This window comes from Fulmarus glacialis, unplaced genomic scaffold (assembly GCF_000690835.1).
Source record: "Fulmarus glacialis isolate BGI_N327 unplaced genomic scaffold, ASM69083v1 scaffold12948, whole genome shotgun sequence".
In the NCBI taxonomy this organism is placed as follows: domain Eukaryota; kingdom Metazoa; phylum Chordata; class Aves; order Procellariiformes; family Procellariidae; genus Fulmarus; species Fulmarus glacialis.
Genome location: NW_009230206.1, coordinates 12,434 through 37,629, shown reverse-complemented (window position 1 = coordinate 37,629; position 25,196 = coordinate 12,434). Strand labels below are relative to the sequence as shown.

The following is a 25,196-nucleotide window of genomic DNA, read 5'->3' as shown; positions in this document are numbered from 1 at the left end:
CTTTGCTATTTATTTGTTTTATTAATTGTCTCATGTGATGTGGAAGAGTGGAATTTTCAAGTTGGATGTAAGCTCCCAATTCCTACTGTAAGTCAATAGGTACTGATGCTTAAGCCCCTCTCTCAAGGAAAGCACCATATCTGCATTCTCAAGTACATATATAACTGGTGCTCTTTAAGAATTAATTAGCAAAAATTGCAGAACTTGTTACAAAATGTTTCTTTCTGATTATAATGGACTGAGATAGCTCTCCTGGATTGATGACTTCTGTAAGGTGAAGCGTGTTTAAACCAGATGTTTGGAGACAATTGTATCCCCTCTGGCCAGGCCTGTATGGTTCACCTCTGCTGTAGATCTTGCCTTTTACATATCATTCTACTTTTGACAGGATGTGTGGAGAGAGTCAATCTGTTAGATAACTAGGTCCCAAACAATGTCTGTTTCTATATGCTTTTCCAGACCCTAGAAAAAAGATCTAGGTGCCTTTGTGGACTAGTCAGTGAAGGCATCTATTTGTTGTGTAGCCAGAGGAGTGGAGATGTAGTGTGACAGAAGATGCCCTTATTTAACCTCTGTCACTCTGCTTTCAAAAGACTGTAACCGCAGAAGAGATTTAGAAAAAGACCCTGAAATTCAGAGGCATGAACTGTCCCATGAAGGAGGATGTCAGTTTTGAGAGAAGGAAAATATGAAGTAAGGCACACTTGTTTGGATGCAGGCATGTGACAGACCCTCTTATATTTTATTTGTAAGAAAAGTGATCCACCCACTCTGAAATCAAGAACTGCCAAACCTTATAGTTTGAACGTCATATGCCTAACAGTAAGGGGCAAGTTTGTTCCTAGTGTACTCGTGTCCTAAAAATTGTTATGAGAAACCAAACAAAAGGCACTGCATTCAAGAGATGTGTAGATAATGAGAAATATCCTCTGGTACCTTAATTTAAATTCTTGAATTCCTACTTCAGTAGTCCTATCTTTTTGAAGTTGCTCCAATGCTTTTCCTGAAGAATCTAGTTTTCTTCTGTGTAGGAAGCTAGATAATGTTAAGTTGTGCTCTGTTGACACATGGGACATGCTTAGTACAACTTTTGTGTTGGTGTGTATTTTAGCCAGCATGCAAAACTGATCTTGGCAGCAAACAGATGGAGTGTGAAGTGTTAGTTATGTTAGTGTAGTAACTTGCAGTACTGCAAACAAGTTTCTGCATTCAGAGTTAGCTGAAGTTCCCGAACGCTTTCCAAGGGCAGCCCAAACAGTGTATTGCAGTAACAAATCCTTGTGGTTTTGAAGGTGTGGACTCCCAGGGAGAGCTACATCAAGAATAATTGTAGCTTCCAGGCCAGCCATAGGTTAGAGGGAGGAAAACGTCATGTGCCTGTGCAAGCTGAAGGACAGCAGTAAATACAGCTAGTGGGCTGGTTGCTGTATGTTCTGTGCAGTGTACTGCTACTATACATATGCTTCAGACCTCTTTTCATCTGCCTGTTGGCACACCTGCTTTGTAACAATGTACATCCTCCCAGGAAAGCAGGCAGTGTGCTTCTGGGATTTGACCAAGGCCAGTCATTCACATAATTGTGTTTTTTGATGGGCTGAATGTTGTGTTTTCTGTCACAAAACTTAGCAACAATGTGTTGAAAATGTGAAGCTTATTTCGAATACGTACTAGGCTGGAGCTGCCTGATAGTGGGAATGGCAGCTTCCTATAGTCTGGTCAGTATTAGGATAAATTTGACAGCTGAATAAATAAATAAATAAAAAAAGCTCTTTAGGAGTTTATTTGACTTTCAGATTAATCAGGCATCTGGTTCTGTTTGTGCAGGTGAAATGGGATTTTTCTTTGAATTTTGTTTAATCTTTGTAGATAACCTTGAAACCCTCCTTTGTTAAACTGGTGTTACAGTGGTATCATGTAAGAAAACTTGTTAGAAGTGCTTTGTGTGAAATGCAGGCTACAAGATCTATTGTTACCAATTTTTAAATCCCACTATTTACTAAACAATCATACTAGAAAACAAAATTAAGTTTTTGCCTTACGTTTTCTGTGGCATATCTCAGTCTTGATGTTCTGCCTGATAACCCTGTAAAGCTACAGACCTTTCAAAGCAAAATCAAGGTTTGATCATTGGATTTATCTTCATATAAATCATTTCAGACACTTTTCCCACTATATATACTTTTTAAAAAATGCAAGCATTTCAGGTACTGCATCCATAAAACTGGTGGCCTTAAAGTAAAACTGGGAGCAGGGAAGGCTGGTAACTTCAGGTGGTTGGGAAGGTGAGACCATTCCAGAGTAATGTTGAACTACAAGAGACTTCAGTTACCAAACTTATTCTGTGACTGACTTTGTCTTTATAAATGTAATAGCACATAAGCAGCAACTAATTGTGACTAAGGGAGCGATGGTGCTTATAAACACATAGCTCAAATAATCTCAGGCAAGCCACTGAATTTACTTGGCTATATTGTAAACTGATCTGAAAGTGGTAACAGCCAAACAGTTATGGAAGCTTTGCAATGTTTTAAAAGTATGTAATTTCAAGGACAAAGCTTCACCTTCACATCAGACATGTATGTGTGCCTATATCAAGCTATCAGCACTATATTCTATACCTGCTATCTCTGTAACCTTCAACACTTGAGCAGCTTTTTCCCAAGGTAAAGCATGAGAATGGAAAATAACATCTGTTTTAGTTTGAGTGCGTATTTTCCACAAAACTAATTAGCTAAAGAAGTCTGAAAGGGTAGCAATGTCTTTTGAACCTCATATTTTGTGTTACCAGTGGAGGAATGATTTGCCTGTACCAGAAATGACATGCTAATTGGTGGTAAGTGTCACAACAGAAAAGTGAAGTATCTATTTGCAGTTGAGGGATTTGCATTTTATTTAGGTTGTAAAGTCTTAGCAGTGCCCTGTATGGTAGGACCCTACACCTTGCTGAAGCCTAAGCATTAATGTTGTAATTATAAATATATTTCATTGTTAAAGTCATCTTGTGGATTTAATGAACTGACACACATTTCTGCCACTATTTCTAAGGAAATCCAAGAGTTGATAATGGAACTGAAAATCTTTCAGTAACCAGAAATTCCACACAGGGTATGGCCTTTCCCAGCAATGTATTTGGGAAGACAAAAGATTTGTGTGTTTTTTCAGGTCAAAATACTGATTTTGCTCTTTTTTGCACACTGGGGTTAGTACCTTCTGGGAGGATTACGCCTCAACAGTGTTATGGACATTGTGCATCTTAAGTGTCAATATCTGGACATAAGCATCTAGGTTTAAGGTGTTAAATTAGTTACAAATGATACAGTCTTTATATACCAATCCACTGTACTTCCTTATTTACTTAACTCTGCTGTATAAATGTGATCTTTTCTTTTTGTGATGAAGTGCTTTCAGACAGTAAAGAGAAGAACTGAAATTCTTAAAAATGAAGTGGAAATAGTTTTCTTTTTCAGAAGGTATTGTCCCTTGAAACCATCATTTTGGAGGCAGGAGGGACAAAATAGACTGAGATCTCTCTATTTGTCTGTATTGCTTGGTACAAGATGATACTCAAAGTTGTCGAGTGTCACTGACCTTGGTAGCCAGCTGGGATGCTTGTACAATCCAGGTTGTAGGTCTTTTGGTAGTAAGCTTTAAAGGAAGTAATCTGTAACTTGGTCTCTGCTTGTGACTGACAAACTAATAGAATCATAGAACAGCCCAGTTTGGAAGGGACCTCAAAAGATCACCTGGTCCGGCCTTTCAACATCTTTATATATGAGTAAGATCCTTTAGTCAGAGTAAGCAGTGTGACTCAATATTTAAATATCTTCTAGAATTCTGAAAATCTTGTGGAAAATGTACGTTCAGGATATAGTAAGAGTTGACCGTTCATTGATTGGATTGAGTGGTGACCTGAAGAGAAGTAATTATTTGGTACCATTCCCCTAAGATACCTTGTTCTTTCATGTAATCAGTGAAATGTGAGGGTATATGTGAGTGGGTGCTAATGCGAATTCACTGTTTCAGAGTATGCATTTTGGAAAGTAGTGCAAAACTAGTTCCCTCCTGTTATAATGTAAATACTTATATTTATACCGAGTGTTGTGATTAGAAACAAGACCTTACATTTACTAGAGAGGCTGAAGGGCAGAATGGCTATGATATGTTGACCCTACAGATTAAGGTTCAGGCACTTGATTTGCAAGCTACTAGAGCATTTGTACTTCTCCTTTCTGAGAGCTTTGGGTTTTTTGATGTCCATCCTGTGCTCCCTGTACATGCTAATTTTAAATTCTCTGTAATGCGAAATGCTTTTAAATCTGTACTTGGAATAGCATCAGTTTATTGGAAAAAGGTGATAGAAATATGATTTCTAGAAGATTCTGCTGAGAAACTTTCACGGATTGTAGAAGCTGTGGATCTGTGCATTGTAGACAGTTGGGCACTTAACTCTGGAGCCTTTTGTGTTAAGAAGTGGTATGAGAAGCATTCACTTTGTTGCTGGTCTAAAGTATCAAGTGTACATTCACTGTAAAGGAAGACTGTATTATAGACTGTTTAATATGAAGCTTACTGTCAAGAGGTTGTTTTTTTTTTCTTGGAGGTGTACCTAAGTCTGTCTTCTCTTTCTAATAGGTCACCAACGAAAGCTGGATCCCATGTATTAAAGGTGAGTTTCTTCTTAAAATCAATCAAATGCTTGTTGATTAACATAACGTTAAGCGTTTCTACTTAAAGTAGATATGCTACGGTAGCCCCTAACATTACACAGACAGGAAATTATAGGCTTTCCTTGTTGTAGCTAGCAATTGTTGTGCTTATTCTCTTGAAGTTCCAACTTTACTTTTATTTAGGATATGTTAACATGTCTTGAAGCTAATTTTATTCTAAAATGTATATGTGCAATTTAATTGAGCTCTACTTAATTACTAAACTACCCTCTTTCAAGTGATTTGTGAGTAGTAAGCAAGTCTCTGCAGCACTTGGTTTTTGGTCTCAATTTATATGAAATAGTTGACTTTGCTCTATTCTGTCTTCAAAATAAGAAAAATCTTAGTGTTTGTACTTCAAAAGCCTTCCCTCTAGGTTATGTGAAGATAAAACACTATATTTAGCTTAATGAGACAGCATTGCCACTTCCCACGCAGGTAATTGGTATGCTGCATCTGTGCACAGTGACAGTGCAGCTGAATCTGGAGTTGGAGGAGTTGGAACCTTGTACAAATAATGCTAATTTCCTGGTCTTAGAAGGGCCAAAGGTGATGCTATGCAACACTGTTGTATAGACTAAAGAAGGCTTGACATTTTATCTGCAAAGTGTTGGGAAATCGTAGTGAAAGTAGTGTTTCTGATTTGTCAGCAGCAGTCTGCTCTGAATCAATAATCTTTTTACAGTGATACCATAACTTACGGTATCTCTTACGGAACAGAGGCTTATCCCCTATTTTGTGTTCTGTTTAATGTCCCTTTAATGATTAAGTATTACATGGGTAAACCTTTCAAGAAATGTCGCTCTATCATTCTGGCTAAACTCAGTGCAATCAATGAACTTCAAAACTAACTTTAATGTCTTGTTGACTGAATTATTAGCTGTAAAGTTCTGTATGTTGCTTGTAGTTTGGTTTTTTTTTTGGTTTTTTTTTTAAGTATCTTCCTAAGTCACTTCCTAAGCTTGTTCAAAGCTAAGTTTTTGAGGGTGGAAGAAGTACTTGCTTCTCTGCTTGGTACAATATCAGTTGAGAGAATGTGTGACTAATGGTATAGTTTGTCTTGGAATGGGTAAGAAATATTTCCTAAGTCCAAAGTTTAACAGGTGTGTGAGTTTAATGTCAATAAAATTAGAAATTAATATAATGGGCTTCTGTAGACACTGATTACACTTAAGTATTTAAGTCGTCATACTTTTGAAGATACATTTTAGTGATAAAGTATAACCTGCATTTAGATTAGAAAAACTTTGTGGAAGGAGGGGAAGGGAGTGGAGAGGGAGGAAGAATTTTTCTATAATTGCAGCTGTCTCTGCATGATGTGGCATTTCTTGAGGTCAGAACTCTCAAAGATGGATGTCTACAAGAGTTGTGTGGGTTTTTTCAAACATACTGTAGTATGTTAGCTAGTCAAACAGAATCTTTGTAGCATACTAAGCGTCTAAAAAAAGTCTAAGGAAAAATTTCTTAGATATATGTACTAGACAGTCACTCTAAATCTTGCCAAGGTCCAAAAAAATATTGGGAGGTCTTTTAAAATACCTGTTTAATATGGAGATTAGGTATCTTGTGCATATCCAAAGCTGTATAAATGGAATTAAATTAATAACCTAACAAAAATAGTTTGTAATGATAACAGCTAGCCTTTGGGGGCTTTAACATTGTTGGGAGACAGTTGAGGACTGCTGACCACAACAGGAGAGAGTTTCGTATCTGTAGGCAGAAAGGGGAGTAGAACAGCAGTTCTGTATCTCAACTCAGGGAATCAGTTGAGATGTTTGTTTTTTCTTAATGTTTTAAGCTCAGTAACTTAATTCTTTGAGCCAGTTGTGAGGAGTTTTTCTCTTTTGTGAGACAAATACAAGCTTTTTCTTGCAGCTTTGGCCACCAAATAGACTGTGCAGGATGGTCAAACAGTGGAATAAGTTGCATGGAGATGATGTGCAGTCTCCATCCTTGGATATAGTCAAAACCTGACCGGACACATCTCTGAGCAACTTGTTCTAGTTGGCTCTGCTTTGAGGACTACAGGATCTCCACAGGTCCCTTTCAACATCAAGGATCCTATCAGATTCCCCTTTAGATACTGCTAATATATATGCTTATAGGCAATGTGATCAATAATTCAGCTAGAACAGAAGGCATATGATGAAGTTCCTGCTAGACCATTTTAACTGAGGTTAAAGCAGGCTTCTGCTTAGAGCAGTATCCTATGATATAAACTAGTTGCTTTTCTGAACCCAAGATTTTTCAGGAATTGATGAATGTGTGCACCCACAACTAGAATATTTTCAGTTCTGTTTTAAGACTTTGTATAGAATACCCATACTTAACATGCCCAAAGTGTAATCTAATTCTAATATACCTAGGGCTGCCTATCTTAAGTATGATTTTTTTTTTTTTTTTTTTAATTAAATAAGACTTAAAACTATTACAAAGATTTACTATATTATTTTGGCACACAAGGCCACCTTTAGTGAATTGCTTTTATTAGTTCTTTGTTTGGTAGGATATGCCAAAGTGTTTCGAGATGTGCAAACAGCACCAACTATACTTCTTAAACTGCAAGCTGACTTCACATCAGTAGTATAATATCCTGGTAGTATTGATTATACATACATAAAGAATAAATAGTATACTCAGCTTTGAATATTCATGTAGTCTTTCATCCAAATGTTCTGAAAATGTTCTTGGTTTTTGCCTAAATCCAGTCATTTCATTTGTTCTGCTGCAGCTTATTTAGATTTCGGAAGGATCTGCATGAAGATAACTGATGGCAAAAATAGACAATGTGCACTAGCAATAAATTGTAGAACATAAGATTCTGTGTCAGAACCTCAAAGGCATATTTGTGACCACTTGATAGATCTGCCTGACTTAACCTGGAAATTTCTAAAAAAGTTTCTATTATATGTTGTGATAATACAGTTCTTGCATCCTTTCCCACAAGCTGATAAAGAAAAAAAAATTTTAATATGGATTTTCCTTGCTGCAGATTATTAAATGTGTATGTTTCTCTAAACTTCATGCTACCTTCAATTTTATTTTAGTTGAGGTTGAAACCTCTTAAAGATAACTGCCTTTTTTGTTTAATAGTGTGCAGGCTTTCTCTCTGTGTATGATGGTGTGAAATACTCTTCATGTGTACTGTGCATTACTGTTTAAACATCTATCTGACAGCAGTAATGTGTGAAAATGTAGCAGAATTCTTGTCCTTTATGCTATTTAATTTGTTGTAGCTATATTTTTGTTAGATCATCTTACTAAAGGACTTGCTACCATCATCTTATGGTATCTACCATCTTTTTTCCATAGGATACAGACAGCAAGCTACACAAAGCTGGAAATGAAACCTTTGTACAAGAAATGAAACAAGATGATTCAAAAGAGGTTAGTTAAATATTGCTTTGCACTTCCAGCATGACACTAGAGATATTAAATAATTTAATAATCAGTCTTCATCCTGAAACTAACATAGGTTAGAATTTGTTCTTAGTGTTAGTAAGAGTGTCCATCTAAAGGGTAAATATGAAACTAAGCATTCTAAAAACATATTTTGGATTCACCAGTGTTGAATTATTTGTGTAATTTACAGGATCATATTTAGCAGTGCATGAGCACTCTGAAGAGTGAACAGCTCTTGTTTCCTAACTTTCTCTCAAAGTATATTAAAGAGGAATGGAAATTATTCACTTTGTTTTATTTTTCAGTTATGCCTGTTTCTGCACCTAAGGCTCCAGAATTTTTAAACAAAATATATTTTGTATACAAAGCAACTCTTCCATGGAAGAGTTCTTGTGGGTGTTGTACAAACTGACTGGTAAGTGTACCCTAGAAATGCATGCTATTTAACAGTAGAATGGTTTTGGGTTTGTTTTTTAGATTATTGACAGTATTATAGAAGAAAGCCAGAAGGCACAACAACTGGATGATGATTCTTTATCTTCTAGAGGAAAAGAACTGACTGTTCCAACTTCAGATGCAAATGCTTGGATTTCTGAAGCAGGTATCGTTAGTAGTATTCCAGAAGTATTAGCTGCTAAAATATCATTACAAGAAGACCCTAGAGAACGGATGTGTCAGAGTGTGTGTAAGGACACTGAATTGGAGTCAGGGAAGCTTTTGTTTACTTCTGAGCAACAGGAAACTCATAAACTAACAAAAGTAACAAATGCAACTGACCATAAAATGGATGAAACTGAAGCACAAGAAGAAACATCAAAAAATGAGGACATAACAGACAAGAAAGAGGCAAATACTTTAGAACAAGTGGCTTCAGATTTATCTACCAAAGACCTTTCTACAGCAGAAGAAATGCCTCCAGCAAAACCACCAAGGCAGCTTACTGTAGAACCTGATATAGTTGCTAGCACGAAGAAGCCTGTCCCAGCACGGCCACCACCTCCAACAAACGTTCCTCCTCCAAGACCACCACCACCTGCACGGCCAGCTCCACCACCCCGGAAGAAGAAGAGTGAACTGGATTTTGAAGTGCAAAAACCTGTTTTAGAAGGCAAGTATTCTATTTTAGATGGCTTTGGTTATCTACATGGTTACTATTTTTGTGTTTTGAGTGAAGAATCATTCAATCTGGTGATTTCAGTTTAGTTGACATCTAAATGAGGAAAAAAAAATTCTTCAACAATCTTAGCTTCTTACAGTGGAGAAATACCCTTTTGCATTACAAGTGTTGCTAATTCATGGACTGTTTTGTAAACTAACACTTCCTACCAAAATAGCTACTTCTGTAGCAAGAAGAAGTTGCCTCATCAATACAGAAACTAAAAAAAGTCACAACTTCAAATAAAATGTGTGCAGTCTGTATTTGCAGAGAAATACAAGTCAAGATGTAGACTGAGGTCTCATGAAAATGAGTAGCCCTGAGTTGCTAGGGAAATGACTAAAAAAAATAATTGTTAATAAAACTTAAGAGGACTAGGTGTGAAATCACGCCTGTGCCTCCAACTATATATGAAATATATAATTGATAAGGCAGATTGGTGGCAGTTGATTAAAAAAATCAAACTTCTCAGAAAACGTGTTCAGGAGTATAATGTTAGGATTCTAACAATCTTTAGACTGTCTATGGCAAGTGTTATACTCTTCTTTCTAATATGAATCTCTTTTCAGTTTCTCGAGAGAACTTCAGAGCTGGTGGTCTTTTAACTCCAAGTACAGTGACAGAAAGCACGCCCAAAGATTCTCAGCCTTCTTTGGATTTGGCAAGTGCAACTAGCGGAGATAAAATAGTCACTGCACAGGTATTGGGAAACCATTTTAAGCTCAGTAACTGTAACATTTTCTGTCACTTCATTGTTACACTAGAGATAATGTGTTCTGTCTGCAAAATTTCAGGAAAATGGGAAAGCAGCTGATGGCCAAACAACAAATGAAGTACTTGGACCGCAAAGACCCAGGTCTAATTCTGGAAGAGAGCTCACGGATGAGGTATTAATGAATGTGGTCTGTACATAATGCATTCTTATGCTTGCTTTTCCAGTCTGTCAAATGAATTGGAGTAGTCACATCTCTCTTTGCACTCTGAACCACTATATGCTGTGACCAGGGACGCAAACAGGAGTGATGGCATGCTGGCTTTGTTCACCTAAGCACTTTGTGGTCCCTGAGTCATATGTAGTATTAGTGTTTGAAAGTGTGAGTTATAAGAGATCTGAAATGCTATGAGTTTGTGTTTGTAGCTATGCAAACATGTTACAAGATTTCAATGTGAGGGAACACCAGCAAACTTGGCATTTTGTCATGTATCTAAAAGGGGAAGGAGTCAGCAATAGGAGAATGATTTTCCTAACATTAAGAAATAGTTTCTTCAGTTAAAAACTTCCATTAATCCTAATGATGTTGTCAAGCTGCTGCCAGTTTTCATTTCTGTATATGTGTGTAGAGCTTTTTTTGCTGCTGCTAAACAGATGTGTGATCATGAACAGATCATTAAATGCTCCAAAACCCCTTTTTCCTTTGTAGTACTAGTTAGGTCTAAATTTTTCTCTGTAGGTAAAGGTTGTCTTTGACTAAACCTAAGCTACAGCTGTTAGAATATCTGAAAGGGGAAGACTTCACAATCTTTTAATTACATAATATGTTTGATATTAGCATGGAAGGTGTCAGGCATGGCTGATGTCTGTACAGCTGCATTTCTGATTTATGAAGTTGAAGCTTGTGATGACATGTAATTGTTCATCTGTGTATAGTGGTTGATAATGTTTGCGCTAACATGCTAAAGGCAATTTTAACTTAAACTTAGTCTTTGTTAAATAAATATATAGCTACAGGATTTCTCATTAACATAAATAATCTGTAAGATTGGATGATCGGAGTCTAATCAAGTCATCTTGATTTCACATCTTATTTTTTCCATAGGAAATTCTAGCAAGTGTAATGATAAAAAACCTTGATACAGGTGAAGAAATACCCCTGAGTTTGGCAGAAGAAAAGTTGCCAACAGGCATTAATCCCCTAACTTTGCATATCATGAGGAGAACTAAAGAATACGTCAGGTATGAATGATGATAGCTTTCAGCTCTTTCTGATACTGTTGCTCATAGTTTTTGCATACATGGAGGCAGCTCTTATGCAAGTAAAGAGAGTCCCAATCTATCTGTCTCTGACTAATTTCAGTGCTAATTCCCAGCTCTCTATGAACTAGGCTGTTCATTGAATTCTTTTAAGTTAACTAAAAGTTGATAATATTGCTGGAACTTGACAGGCAAGTATCTCTGAAAATCCAGCTGAACAGTTAGCACTTGATGTGTTAAATGTTGTCATTTCTATACTGAATTAAACACAGTTTATGTTCAAATACTATACGTTGTTCATGCTACCATCTCCTGTAGCTTTTTCAATGTTTAATTAAGTAGACTTTGGTGCTCTGAAGATCTGTGGTCATCAGTATAGCTGACTACTTTGAGGTTTTCCTGTCCTCAGCAGGGCTTTAGGCCCTTTTAATGTTTAAAACTGAGTCCGTTTGTAAACTTTGATAGAAAAATATAGTTTCTTAATGATCAGGAAATTGTGTCAGTCTAGATGTTTTTTTTTCAAAGACCTAGATCAATGTGAATTATACATCGACAATTTTACGTTTTTTGCATTGCTGTATTGTCATTGAAAGCTCCCTTCTGTAGAACTGTACTCTTCTGTGTACAAACTTCTGTTTCAGAATTAACCAGTGTTAATTTATTTGATCTATGGAAAGCAAGGTATGAGAACAGGGTGGCATGTTACCAGTTCCTAGTAATGTAATATATTTTGTCTGCTCTTAGCTTTCAAAGCATCACAATAAGCTTAAAGTTTTGAATTTATGGAAGGGAGTAATGTATCTTTGGCATCTGGAGTATGTATACAGTTTTAGCATCAAGATGCCAAAAAATTGAAAGATATGTTTTATTACTTGATTAACATCATGTCCATGTACTTCCAATGTGTTACATGAAGGAATAAAGATGAATCCTAAAATGCAGATCCTACTTTATTAATGTTTCATTCAATTTAGATTCATTATGATTTCGTATTAAACAATCGCTTCTGTATTTCCTAGTAACGATGCAGCGCAGTCTGATGATGAAGACAAAATGCAGACACAGCAAACCGATTCTGATGGAGGGAGGTTAAAACAAAAAACGTAAGATGCTGTTTCATGTCCTTACAAAGAAAAGGCAGGTTTTGTTTTTCTAAGCTGAAGCTCTCCTTCTGACTTCTGAACAAGTTACCTTTTAAGTAGAAGTGATACCTGAATTTACATAAGCCCATTGCTCTGCAGTTAAACTGAAGATTACATGACTGCTGGCAAATTAAATGCTTATTTTAAGAAGCAGTAATGGAAATAGATAATATTGCATTTCAAATCAAAACTATTGATTCATAATAGCAAAAAATGAGAATTTGCCGGTGTTGTGTTGAAAAAGTACCCTTGCTTTTTAAGGACCCAGCTGAAAAAGTTCCTTGGCAAATCTGTAAAGCGAGCAAAGCACCTTGCTGAAGAATATGGCGAACGTGCTGTAAATAAAGTTAAGAGTGTTCGAGACGAAGGTCAGTGACGCTGACTTTTTTTTATATTTTTGGTTTTTTGATAGGATAGTCTGTTTATCCTTGGGCTTCTAGTAGTCAAAGCTCTCTGAGGGTCATACACTGCTGTATACTACCACTGTACAGTTGATGTGGCTTTTTAGAGTTAAAGCTTGTAGTTTGGTAGGCATTCTGAGACTAGCGGGTTACAAGGATGAATTCTTGTAAAGTAGTAGAGCGACCTTTTCAGCTAAACCAGTTGAATACTATAATTTTTGTTGTGCTGTTAGAAAGCTGTCTGGATATCAAAATCTAAACCTTTCTGGAAAGCTCTTCCAGCAAAGGTAGAAGTGGGGGTTGTCTTTATTACTTTAATAAAATCAGATTGTTTTCTGATAATCAGTGCCACCATTAGAATTCTTATATAGCTTGAGCTCCTGTTAGAAGATTTCCCAACTACAACTATATTCTCTCCTTCTTGTTTCATCAGTGTTTCTTTCAGACAGACTTCTAGTACTGCAGTAAGCCCATCTAACCACAGCCTGAGATAAGTGCCGTAGAATTGCTGCACTTTAGCATCTTATGTTGCCACTGGCTGTTTGCCCCAGCTCTTTTGCAATTCTTATGCTTCGTGGGCAAATCACCAGGCCATTTCAGCGTATTCAGTCAGAGAAACCAATACAATGAAATAGATAGTTTTCAGCACACGTTAAACTGACAGAAATCACTTAGTGCAGGATATGCTGAATGCAAGACCCGGTGCAAAGAAAAGGGCAGAACAAAAATGGATAGCAGTTCTTACTTTGAGTGTTCAGTGTTTGGATTCACTGCAACCTAAAATTAGTGTAGATGTATTTTTAGACCTTGATGCAACAGTATTCTTGTTTTGCTTTAAGATCTTAATATTGCCTATAAAAATTTGCTAATTCAAGACTAATCTCCTACCAGAAAGAATTGGCAAATGCTTACTAATAGATTAACTGTGTGCTGTGATATGTACTGCTGAATTTCTGTTCCTCTTAGTCTTCCATACAGATCAAGATGATCCCTCTTCCAGTGATGATGAAGGGATGCCATATACAAGACCAGTTAAGTTCAAAGCAGCACATGGCTTCAAGGGACCTTATGATTTTGAACAAATTAAAGTTGTTCAGGATCTCAGTGGAGAGCATATGGTAGGTCTCTCAAATTTCATCTGTGGTTTTGCTGAATCTGTTCAGCCTGAGTTTCAACTTTTAGTTTTCATCTACTTGTGACCTCCAGAAATTACTCTCAGGTTTATTCTTCTTGAAGAGCAGTTTCATTCTGGAAAATAACATTCTGGCAAGAAATGAAAATTTGGCTGGTTTGATCAGATCTTCAGGAAAAAAAAAAAGCCTGTAGATACTTGGGCTTTAGGGATTCTCAAGAGCTTTTCCATGAAAGAGTTTTGGTATCAAGTGGTACTTGGTTTCCTGTTTCCTGCAATTACAAATTTAGGCTGAAATAGGCTACATTCCACTACCAGAACTGAGCACAGAGCAGCAAGGTTGACCTACTCAGCAAATAAACTAGTCTGCCTATTAGAGATATGAACACAGGTATTGAACAGAAATACTAGATAGGTTCTGGAGGCAAAAGTGGGGTGAGATTAATGGGGTATGTGGATCAGAATGATAAGGAAGGGAGAGACTGGAATATGATATTTGCAAAGATGCCTGTGGAGAATGAGGCAGAAAAACGACCTACTCATCACTGTTGGAAGTGTGCATGCTCCCCTGTAGAGTCTGAAATACATTCTAGTATTCCTGACTTCCCAAATTCTTATGCTGACAGCAACTGTCTGACAACAATTGAAACAGTCCCCCATCTTTAAGTGTTAGGCTAAGGATAATGACTTACAGCAATCAGTTTGGTGACTGGAGCGTTCAAGCTTGTCATCCACAACTAAAGTTTCCAGTCCTACTGGTAATCCGTCTGTGTTCGTTTCCGTCATGCCAGTATTTGACTTATTAAAACCTAGGAAATTCCCCAAAAGCATCCTAAAAGGATGCTAGTTTGGTGGAGTCAAATGCCTAATAGCTGTTCATTAAATAACAGGAGGAAATGGAATATTGCTTGTGTTTTGTTGACTACTGACTCTTCGGACTTCGCAATGGAGAAAGAATTGCTGTCTTCACAGGCTTTGCAAAATCCTTATGCTAATTCTGAATTTAACAAATATATGGTAGCCAGCACTGATGTAGCCAAGCACAATTTCTATTTAAAAAAAAAAAGTGTTAGCACAGCTTGGGCTAACTTCAAGTGCAGCTACAAGTGCTTGCCAGTTTTACAAATCAAATAGCAGGTTATAAGTCACTCATAACCCTGGCTTGCTGACTGTTACTAACTGTACCAGTTTTATGTAGAATGCTGTGGTAGCGCTGAGCTCCCTTAACTCCTCTCCTACGGTAATCTGCCTTGTGGGCTGTTACTTGCAAAAACAGTTTGAAAGAATGTTGCACAATCTACCAGTCTTAACAATTACAATTTCAATGTGTTGATCTACAGTTTATTTCACTTGTGGTACCTTGTATATGTCCTAAATCTTGTCAGTTTACATACAGTTACTTTATAGAAAGACTTTTTGATATGGAAAAAGGCACTTTATGTAATTTAAACAATGATCTTTTTATTTTGACAGGGTGCTGTTTGGACAATGAAATTCTCTCACTGTGGTCGATTACTTGCATCTGCAGGACAGGACAACGTAGTAAGAATATGGGTTTTAAAGAATGCTTTTGACTATTTCAATAACATGCGAATGAAGTACAACACAGAAGGTATCTTCCCATGCATCGCTAGAACTCTAAACCACTAGAAATTCTAATTATTTGGGAACTTAGAGTTGACCATGGTGTTTCTGCCTGTGTTCTAGGCCGTGTCTCTCCCTCCCCATCTCAAGAGAGTCTGAATTCTTCAAAGTCTGATACTGATGCAGGGGTATGTACACTAGGTATTGGGAGGGGAAGAGATGGGGTGTCGCATTGTTCTGTAATGCCAGATCTTCATTGTTGCTTTATCCAAACACACATTAGAGAGTTCTTGGCCTGTGTCTTTGAGGCATAGACGAACTGTCTTATCAGTAGACACCTTCAGTCAAATACTGTTATCCCATGTGTATGGGGTGCAAGCAAGAAAGTACTTCGCTAAACTTAATGCATTACAAAATCTGCATAGCTTCGCTGTGGCCTTCTGCCGGAGTAGATTTCTGAATGAAATGCTAAAGGGGAAAAAACCTACATTGTTGCATTTCCTGTCTTAGTGTTTTGCCTTGGAGCATTACATGCAGTTAACATCTGACTTCATGATGTCTTTTCTGAGGAAGGCCAAACTCAACAATGGGATACTCAAAAGCATAATAAAACCTGATGTTTTTAAATTTTTCACATCTGTGTGGAATATGGAACATGACTGACTGAAACTATTAAGATACTCTTACTTGTAGAGTGTTCAGATGCTTTGGTAAACTTGCCATTAAAATTAATGTATTTAAGTTGGTTTGGTTTTTTTTTCTATTTTTAGTTTCCAGTAGTGCAAGAAACAGATGACAAAATCAGGGTTTAAGCAAAGATTTTAGCATAGTGTTATTTAATGTGCACTGGTTTGGCGGGGGGGCGGGAATCTTTCCTTACCTTAGGTAAGTGAATAGGCTTGCTTAGCCACACACACCAGGGATGTTGGTTTGAGTGGGTTTTTTTGCTGGAGAGTTTTTGTATAGGAACTTCTAGAGTTTTTTTATTTTGCACCTGTTCATTCTGAAAGGGTCTCTTATTAGGAAGTTACCATTCTTGATATGCACTAGAAACATGGAAACTTTAACTCACAGTTTATATTCTAAATTGGAATGCAGTTTTCAAGACTGATATACTTTGTTCCAAAAGCTTATCTTCAGATGTTTGCTTAGATTGCTGTCAAGCTTATCCCATTGAATAGAAGCTGTATGGATGGAAAATGTAGAGCTTCTTAATTTTGGAATTTCAAGATGATGTTTCACAGCCCATGGTATTTGAAGTATACTTTGGTTGTTTATTACTGCAGTGTTGTTTATTTTAAAGTCATAAGAGTTGTTCTTCAGATTGTTATTGGCCCTGTACTTTTTGTAAGCAGTAATTGTTTTATTGTTAATTTTTCCAGCTAACATTTTGTAATGTTTCTATACACTTCTGTGATAGATTTGCAGCGGAGTTGATGAAGACCCAGATGATAAAAATGCCCCGTTTCGTCAACGACCGTTTTGCAAATACAAAGGACATACAGCAGATCTTCTTGATCTTTCCTGGTCTAAAGTAAGGCATCTCAATACAGATGACACAATTCTTGTGTTTTCCTTGTTTTCTTTTCTCAATTGCCATTGGAACCATACATCTAAACAATATGAAACAATCAGTGAAGTTAAGAGAAAATATTTGTAGAGACAACACTTATTCCAGCTGAAATAGTTGGGATAAAATGAACAAACTTCTTGGGCTTCTCTAATTAAAAGTCATCTTTAAAAACAAAAAAATTTTAAAAAATCAAGCCAGTAACTATTATAATTGTGTATTCAGTAGTGAAGTTAAATTGTTTAGAGTGGAGAGAATTTCCATTGAGCTGTGTGATTTCTGATTTATGGTGTTACTCCTTCTGTTGTCTTCAGTATGCTTCACTAGTTTTATGCAGTGTATAGGTTCTAAAGTTGCTGAATGTATACATATATCTTAAAATTAGAGAATTACCTTGTGCTTAACTTTGAAAATGTTTCGCATAAAGCTTCTTCAGTTAATTCTCCACATTAGAATACAGTTGTAATTTTAAGAACACAGTCTGACTGAAGGATCTTAGGCAGGAGAGGCTCTCGCCCCTTCTCTGAAGCCTGTTGGGCTGTTTCTCCTCTGAATACTTTAACTACTTTCCAATTACTCATTTCCTTTGAGATTCTTTAGAAAACTTTCTGTGACTGAGCATCAGTGTCCTGGGCTTAAGGAAAGCACCAATGAGTAATGATAATTTGGATAAAATGTTTTTTGTGAAAGGATAAAATGTTGAATTTCATGGCAAAAGAGAAATTGGTAAGACTTTACCAACCAGGTTGCTTCTGTATTTTCTGTTATTTTTGTGTCTATTAATAACCATGGAATTCTCTTGTTTCATAGAATTACTTCTTGCTTTCTTCTTCTATGGACAAGACTGTCAGATTATGGCACATATCAAGAAGAGAATGTCTTTGCTGTTTCCAGCATATAGATTTTGTCACTGCTATAGCATTCCATCCAAGAGTAAGTGTAATTGCCCTCTTTCTTCTAGAGAGGCAGAATTTGAAATTACAAATTCTGTAATTACAAATTCTCCCCCTTTATTTTCAGTTTAAAAAAAAATTGAATAATAGAGTTTGTGCACCTTAAAAATATCATATTGGATAATATTCTGGAACTTTAAGTGTTCATCTTCATTAAACTTCACCAGGGATGTCCATGTGGTTTAACCATTTGTAAGCATGATGTGGAAAGTGAATTGTCTATTGGCTATAACATCACAGCTGGTATAGTTTTGAGTAATTTTGTGAAAAGTCAGAATTTCCAATGAGATGTTGTGATTAAGTATTAGTGGAAAAAATCATAACGAAATAGAACAGATTGTCCAGAGACCACAGAATCCTCGGGGATGTTTAAAACTTAACAGGATATAACCCTCTACAGCCTGATCAAACTTTAGAGGCTGTCCTTACTATCAGCAGGGGAGGTGGACGAGAAATAAGATAGGTTGGAAGGGCTCTCTGATTTTTTGAAAAATGCTGTAATAAAGCTTCCTAATATTAATAAAACTCAAGTAGAGGAAAAGTGTTTTTCAGTGTTCCCTGAACATACATAACTGGTAGATGTATCAGGAACTCTGAAAGGAGCTTTCAACTCCTGACAAGCGTAGTATTTTTCTAACTTATGTGGAGAGGGTAAAAAAGTAACTGTGGTAACAGTGAACAATTTTCTAACTTGAGGTATGCACACTGCATGTATGTAATCTTGTCAAAAATCTGTAAGAAATTGAACTCCATTTACCAGTAATTTTAACATTGTCTTTTCAGCCTTCTTAAACATTATAATCAACTCATCTGAGAGCTCTTATTTGGGAGGTCCTGGAGAGAAGCTGTTTGGAAATGGGGCGGGAAGGTTTTAAGGAAATCAGGGCATACTCATAGCACAAGCGGAGATTAATGTAGTTTGTCCTCTCAGGATGACAGGTACTTCTTAAGTGGTTCATTAGATGGGAAACTCCGACTCTGGAACATTCCTGACAAAAAAGTGGCATTATGGAATGAAGTAGATGGGCAGACAAAATTGATTACAGCTGCCAACTTCTGTCAGAATGGCAAATACGCAGTCATAGGCACGTACGATGGAAGATGCATCTTCTATGACACGGAGGTAAGAAGTTTTTGAGACTATGGGGTTTTTTTTCGTGTTAAATTACAAACAGACGTAAAAGTCTGTTACTTAAGTATCAAGAAACAAACCTATTAGAACTTGAAGCAAAACAGTTTAAAGTTTTTACACAATTATTTCAAATCAGGATACATTTTAATATCTTTTCAGCACTTGAAGTACCATACACAAATACATGTGCGTTCTACCAGAGGTCGAAATAGAGTTGGAAGAAAAATTACTGGCATTGAACCCTTGCCTGGAGAAAATAAGGTACTGTCTTTCAGTGCAACTTTGGCTCAGTACTGGAGTCTGGTATTTATATAATGCTTAATTTGTATAATTTGTATAATGCTTAATACGTTTGTGCTAAGTCTTGTTTGTAGTCGCTGACTTAAATCAGAAGTCTAACACTACTGAAATGAACACTACTCTTTCCTGATTTAGACTAATACAATACTAAATAGTGGTAAAATAGACTTTTTTTTTAAATTACATTATGCTCTGATTAATGTAAAGGTGAGAAAATGCTTACAGATGGCTTTCAGTGAAAATTTCTTTGGCATTATTAACCTCTCAAATGTAATATTCATTTAGAAATGTGCTTTATACAGAAGCTGAAAAAATGCGGAAAGCTCAGAAGCTGTTATCCAAACAAGTGTACTCTGTTCTTCAGAATCAGTCCTTTTGTTTAGATTCAGTCTAAGCTGAAATCTTTTATGTTGAAAGGGTCAAATTCTCATCAAGCAAAGAACATGCTGTTGAATATTAAAGTTATAATCTAAAGCTGGAGAGTTTCTCACTTGTATATAAAGTTTCAGGGGTGATGTTGGGTCAACAGCTGGCTCTATTAGAGTAGTAGATCAGCAGCTATTATCACTTATATTGTGTTCTTATCAATGACACAGAAATTACTTAATTCCAAAGACATGCAGAAGATTCAGAAATCAATAGTGCCTTTGGGTTTGCATCAAATGCTGTGTGTTGGCATGTTAGATGATGTAATGAAACACAGCTCAGCATGAACTCTTTTGAAAACAAAGTTTTGCAATCTGATGGTAATGGTTTTCTAAGAGTTGTCACAACTTTGTGGCATAAATGATTAGATAAGTAGGGGTCAGTATTTGACTGCTACTCTGCTATACCCTTCTCCTAGCATCATCTTGAGACTTATTGCTAACCTGCAGTCTGCTCCACTTCTAAGGTACCATAAAAAGGCTAATCAGCTGAATGCACTTACTCGTTTTGACAACCCTTTCATAGACTTCTCTGGTCCTTATAAGTACATTTAAGCTTGTGATCTGAAAAATGTGAAAAGGAAGCAAACTCACATCAACCAAGGAAAGCTCAGTTTGCTTATATAGCAGGTAATGGCCTCTGATCTGTGCTTCATGGTTGATGGGTCATGACTCTCCAGAAATTTACCTCATTAGAATAGCTGTTCTGCTGTATTATTGTGGAATGTGTTCCAAAATATACTTTGCATATCGATGACTGTTCTTTGGGCCCACATTTTACTTCAGTGAAGAGCAGCTGTTCTGGTTCAGACCAGTCGGGATGATCTTGACAGTGAAGTTGTCTTCTATCCATTGACAGAAGATGAGAGAGAAAAATGCCATTGTCCTAAATCTTGTTCTGCTTCTTTGGACCTATTCTTTGTCTATGTCACTCTTTTTATCAAAAGAACTGGGAATTCTGACTGTTTGAACTCCGTTGCTCTTTCTTGGGCATGCTAATGGTTTCCACTTCTAAATTTTATTTATTTCCTTTCTAGATACTAGTGACATCGAATGATTCCAGAATCAGATTGTATGACCTAAGAGATCTGTCTTTATCTATGAAATACAAAGGTTATGTCAACAGCAGCAGCCAAATCAAAGCCAGCTTTAGGTAAGACAGTATTATAGCAATGGAGTTGTTGGATTTGGGAAGTGCTGTGGCTGAAGTACAGAGGCTTTCGTTTAAATAATCTGTTTACCTTGGTATGCAACTGAGCCTTTGAAATGTCACTTGGGTCGGAATACAAAGGTAACTAAAGGCTCTGGTCAAGAATGACAAAGCTGCCTATGAGCAGGGGGCTTCTGTGGATGAGTGAATCCTTTTGTATTGACAGTATGATGCATGTCCATTACTATTGCTGTAAATACAGAAACTGTGCTAGAACTGGGGGGGCTGGGACACCACATCTTTTCTCTCCTCCATGATAAATAGGTTTTATTTCCTTAATTTTGTCAGGTATTGTGGCAGATGTGTTGGTCACCCAACTGTTGCCCAAGGCTGTTGGTCACTGCCTGTGTATCATTGCTGTCAGGGAACAGCCTGCAAATCTGAGTTGGGATTCTTTTTTTCTTCTTTCTCTGTGCTGTCCTAAGATGCTTTTCTGAGTTTATTACTGTGACTGTTGTGGAAATACTGGTTTTTAAGGTAGTAAAAGAGAGGGAGTGGAGGGAGAAGAATATTTGTTCTATTTCCTCTTTTGAGTCTTGCAGAAGCCAAAGGGAAAAAAGGCTTAGGTATCTGTTTTACTTGGATGTTTGAGCAGAGGAGCGCGGCAGTGCTTAAGGAATAATGCCAATTTTAACCTTGATTATCAGCTGTTGGCCTTTGAAAGCACCTTTAAGGCTGACCCAGTATTTCACAGAATGGCTGAGGTTGGAAGGGACCTCTGGAGGTCATCTTGTCCAGCCCCCCGCTCAAGATTAATTTCCCAAATTAAGTCATCTCTACTTACAGGGCTGTAGCATAGCTAGCGTTAGAGTTTATATATGTAGCATATTCATGCAGTAGGTAAGTTAAAAGCAAATACTTGAGTTGGATTTGCAGGTACTGTTTTGTCTCTGTCAGTGTGCATTATACAGTCATCTGGTTACAATCTTGTTGAATGCCTTTCATCTTCCACCTGTGTGGATTTTTTTTTGCCCATGATTGTATGGTAAACAATTCCTGTTACACAGTCTCGGGTGTTCACACAGGTTCCAGATTCAAACAGATGCAAATTACTCTTAAAGATTATGCCATTTTCTTGTTGCTGAGTATAGCTGTTAGACTAACCCTCTTCTGTGTCGGAAGCTGCAGCAGAACAGTTTCTGTGTGCGATTCATGAGAACTATTTTTTCTTCCAGAGGGAGAACAACAGGAAGCTTGCATTCACATTCACTTAAGGACTGTGTATTTTTTTGAGCTTCAGTCACTAAAATAAAGGATCAGTTTGAATTGTGAACTTAGCCTGGTTGCACTTGTAAAGCTGCTAGTCCTCTGGAGAGCTATTGTAACAGTTGCTTGAACAGCTAAGAAAAGTAATGTGTTTCCTTCTTTGAATCTTTAGCCATGACTTTACCTACATCGTAAGTGGTTCAGAAGATAAATATGTTTATATTTGGAGTACATACCATGACCTGAGCAAGTTTACATCTGTAAGAAGAGACCGTAATGATTTCTGGGAAGGCATTAAAGGTAAAAATCAACTTTTGATCTTTGTTTTATCGAAGTTCATGTGATTTCAAAAATTAAATATTTTTATCTTCTAGTTTTCATTTGCTCAGCAGTGCTATTCATTTAGTTTGAATGAATTATTGGCAAGATGCATCGTAATTGGTGGACTTCCAATAAATGGACTCTGTCAGAAAACCTTGTCCACAGGAAACTACAGATGTTTGATTGGAATGGCAAGAGACAGAGTAGCTAAGAGTTTGTCCAGCTTCAGTAAGAGATTCTGAATGAATGTAATGTTTTGCTGGCAGAACTTGATTGTATAAGTGTAGTAATCAAAGCAATTATCAATCCTTCGATCCTTTATGGAAAAGTGGCTTTGAAAACAAATGCAAATGTCTTTTCTTTCATGGCGGGATTTAAAAAAAAAAAAGACAACTCTCTTATCTCCTACACACATACAGGTTTTGGGAAATGCAGGACCATGTTTATGTCAAATGTGTTTTGGAACTCTTGCCAGTTAGTTTTGGGCACTTACAGGAACTTCTGAGATCCCTAAGCTTATAAAACACTGACAATTGCTCCTTGAACCATGAGCTTACCTGGTGCTACTAGTACTGAGATTCTTGGATATTTACTAAAGTTTATGCCTGCTATTCTTGTAAAATTAACAATTCCTTGAAACAAGGTAATCAAAATTGGATTATCTTTTTGAAGCGCACAACGCAGTGGTGACATCCGCGATTTTTGCTCCCAATCCTGGTTTGATGGTGTCACTGGAAACTTCTGAAAAGCAAGAAGCTGAAAGTAAGGGAGAAGATTCTGAAACATCAGATACCATACCCTCTGGTAGGTGTTTAAGATGAGCTCTGCTTGATACCATGGTATGAGGAGGAAAAGATTATGAAGAATACTTTCAATTTGGGAGGGGGGTTTCCTGAGATGAAAAGTCCTTGCAGTGGCATGGATATATATTCCTACCTTAGCAGTTGAACAATTTGGCAGCTGTTGCATTCTTAAAACCTGAGAGAATGTGAAGTGAGGGGCATAGCTGTTGTCCTGTGTACTGTAGGATTATTGTTTTTATGCTTGAGCTGTTAGGAGGTAGAGCTGTAACAATATATAACGAAAAAGTCCCTCTCCTGGGAATGCAGATGTTTCCTGAAGTATTGGCTAGATAACGGGAATGTGGTAGAGGAAGAAGGCTGTCACAGCGATAGCTTATCTTTTAATGAGAGCTTGATTTTTTAAAATTTTTTTTTTAATGAACTAACAGTTTATTCTCTTTCCTTATTAAGGAGCTTTGAAGACAGATCACACAGAAGTGCTTTTATCGGCTGACTTTACTGGAGCAATCAAAGTCTTCATTAACAAAAAGAAATATGTATCTTAGTTGTTTTGCAACTGACAGCATAAAGCTATGGTACTGTGGGATTAAAATTCCATAAATAATGCGGGCAAAAACAAAGTATCTAATATAATAATGTTACAGGCTGATTTATTTTTAAATCCTTATTTTAAGGCTACTCAAATATTGGATCCTTGGAAAGCAGTGTCTACCTATTAATACCTGGGCTTGTAGAATAGAAAGGAATGTGTAAGAATAATCCTGCCAAACATTAGACTCTAAACTTTCTACAAACAGTTGTTTTGCAACATAATTGTGAACCCGCACAGGTTTCTGCACGAAAACGTATTCACACATGTGTGTGCCTTTTGGTTACATGCACTAATTTGAACATATATCAAAGGATTTTAGTGGTGCTTGTGGCCACTAGATGTCAGGAATGGGGATGGGAAGGGAAGGTTCGAGGTATGGCTGGAAAAATAATGAATGATCTAGTCTGATCTTTGCACAAAATTCCATTTGAGAAAGATCTTGAATTTGTAGTAGCTATTGTTCAGAATTTTAAGTTATGCAAGTTTTTGATGGGTCAGCAACCATGTGTAAATGTTTTTATAAATTTCTCAACTTCAGGACGTGAAAATTTTTTTGTTGTCTTTTAATTGTTGTGGACTTTAGATTCCTTTCTTATAAATTTTTGCACACTGGAGCACAATACTTGTGTAAAGAATGCTCTCATTCCTTGTTCACGGGCACCAGGATATATCCACCTTCCAGATAAAATTAAGCTGCATTAGAAAGTTCTTATATTTTACAACTATGTAAAATAAACTGTTTACATTTTTTAAGCATTGTAGCTTAAAGTTTTAAGTTCTTCTCGTTTGTTTAGTGCCACTGAATTTTGAAAGTCTTTGTAAATATTCATATAAAACACCTATGAAGTAACATTCTGGGCATCGTAACCCATGAAATGTTATTGATGGTCAAGTGTTTCAGAGAACAGATGTATCATTAAACTTGGTCACATACTTGGAAATTGTTGCTTCTTTTCCATTTTGATTCATAAATTTGCCTTTTGTCTAAGTAGTTTTGACCTGTTTCTTGGACCATTGGTTTTGCATGTACTTGTTAACTTTTGAGTTCTACTTTTCCTGATCTTGTAACTTTTTTGATGACAGCTTTCTTTCTGAAGTAATGGGGAATTGAGTACTGGAACTGGATATTAAGCAGAATTAAGAGGAGTGATATGATAGTTTAGTGTGAGGAGGAGACTTCAAAAGTGTG

The 25,196-nt window shown here is 36.7% G+C and overlaps 1 protein-coding gene across 1 annotated transcript; it reads left to right on the top strand.

Annotated features, from left to right (window-relative positions):
- Positions 1-4,606: 4,606 nt before the first annotated feature.
- WDR44 (WD repeat domain 44) lies at positions 4,607-24,948 on the top strand. The gene is made up of 19 exons (XM_009584140.1): positions 4,607-4,666; positions 8,019-8,093; positions 8,586-9,216; positions 9,834-9,964; positions 10,059-10,151; positions 11,082-11,218; positions 12,256-12,339; positions 12,640-12,746; positions 13,746-13,897; positions 15,385-15,523; positions 15,619-15,683; positions 16,916-17,029; positions 17,876-17,998; positions 18,950-19,141; positions 19,310-19,411; positions 20,913-21,028; positions 22,464-22,591; positions 23,285-23,416; positions 23,866-24,948. The coding sequence occupies exons 2-19, from the start codon at positions 8,070-8,072 to the stop codon at positions 23,958-23,960; spliced, it is 2,565 nt and encodes an 854-aa protein (XP_009582435.1). The 5' UTR covers positions 4,607-4,666; positions 8,019-8,069; the 3' UTR covers positions 23,961-24,948.
- Positions 24,949-25,196: the final 248 nt, after the last annotated feature.

Coding starts and splice junctions, on each gene's coding strand:
- WDR44 (XM_009584140.1), top strand. CDS start 8,070: ATGAAACAAGATGATTCAAAAGAG. Junction 15,684..16,915: donor AGTCTGATACTGATGCAGGG/GTATGTACACTA, acceptor CTTCTGTGATAG/ATTTGCAGCGGAGTTGATGA. Junction 17,999..18,949: donor CTATAGCATTCCATCCAAGA/GTAAGTGTAATT, acceptor TTGTCCTCTCAG/GATGACAGGTACTTCTTAAG.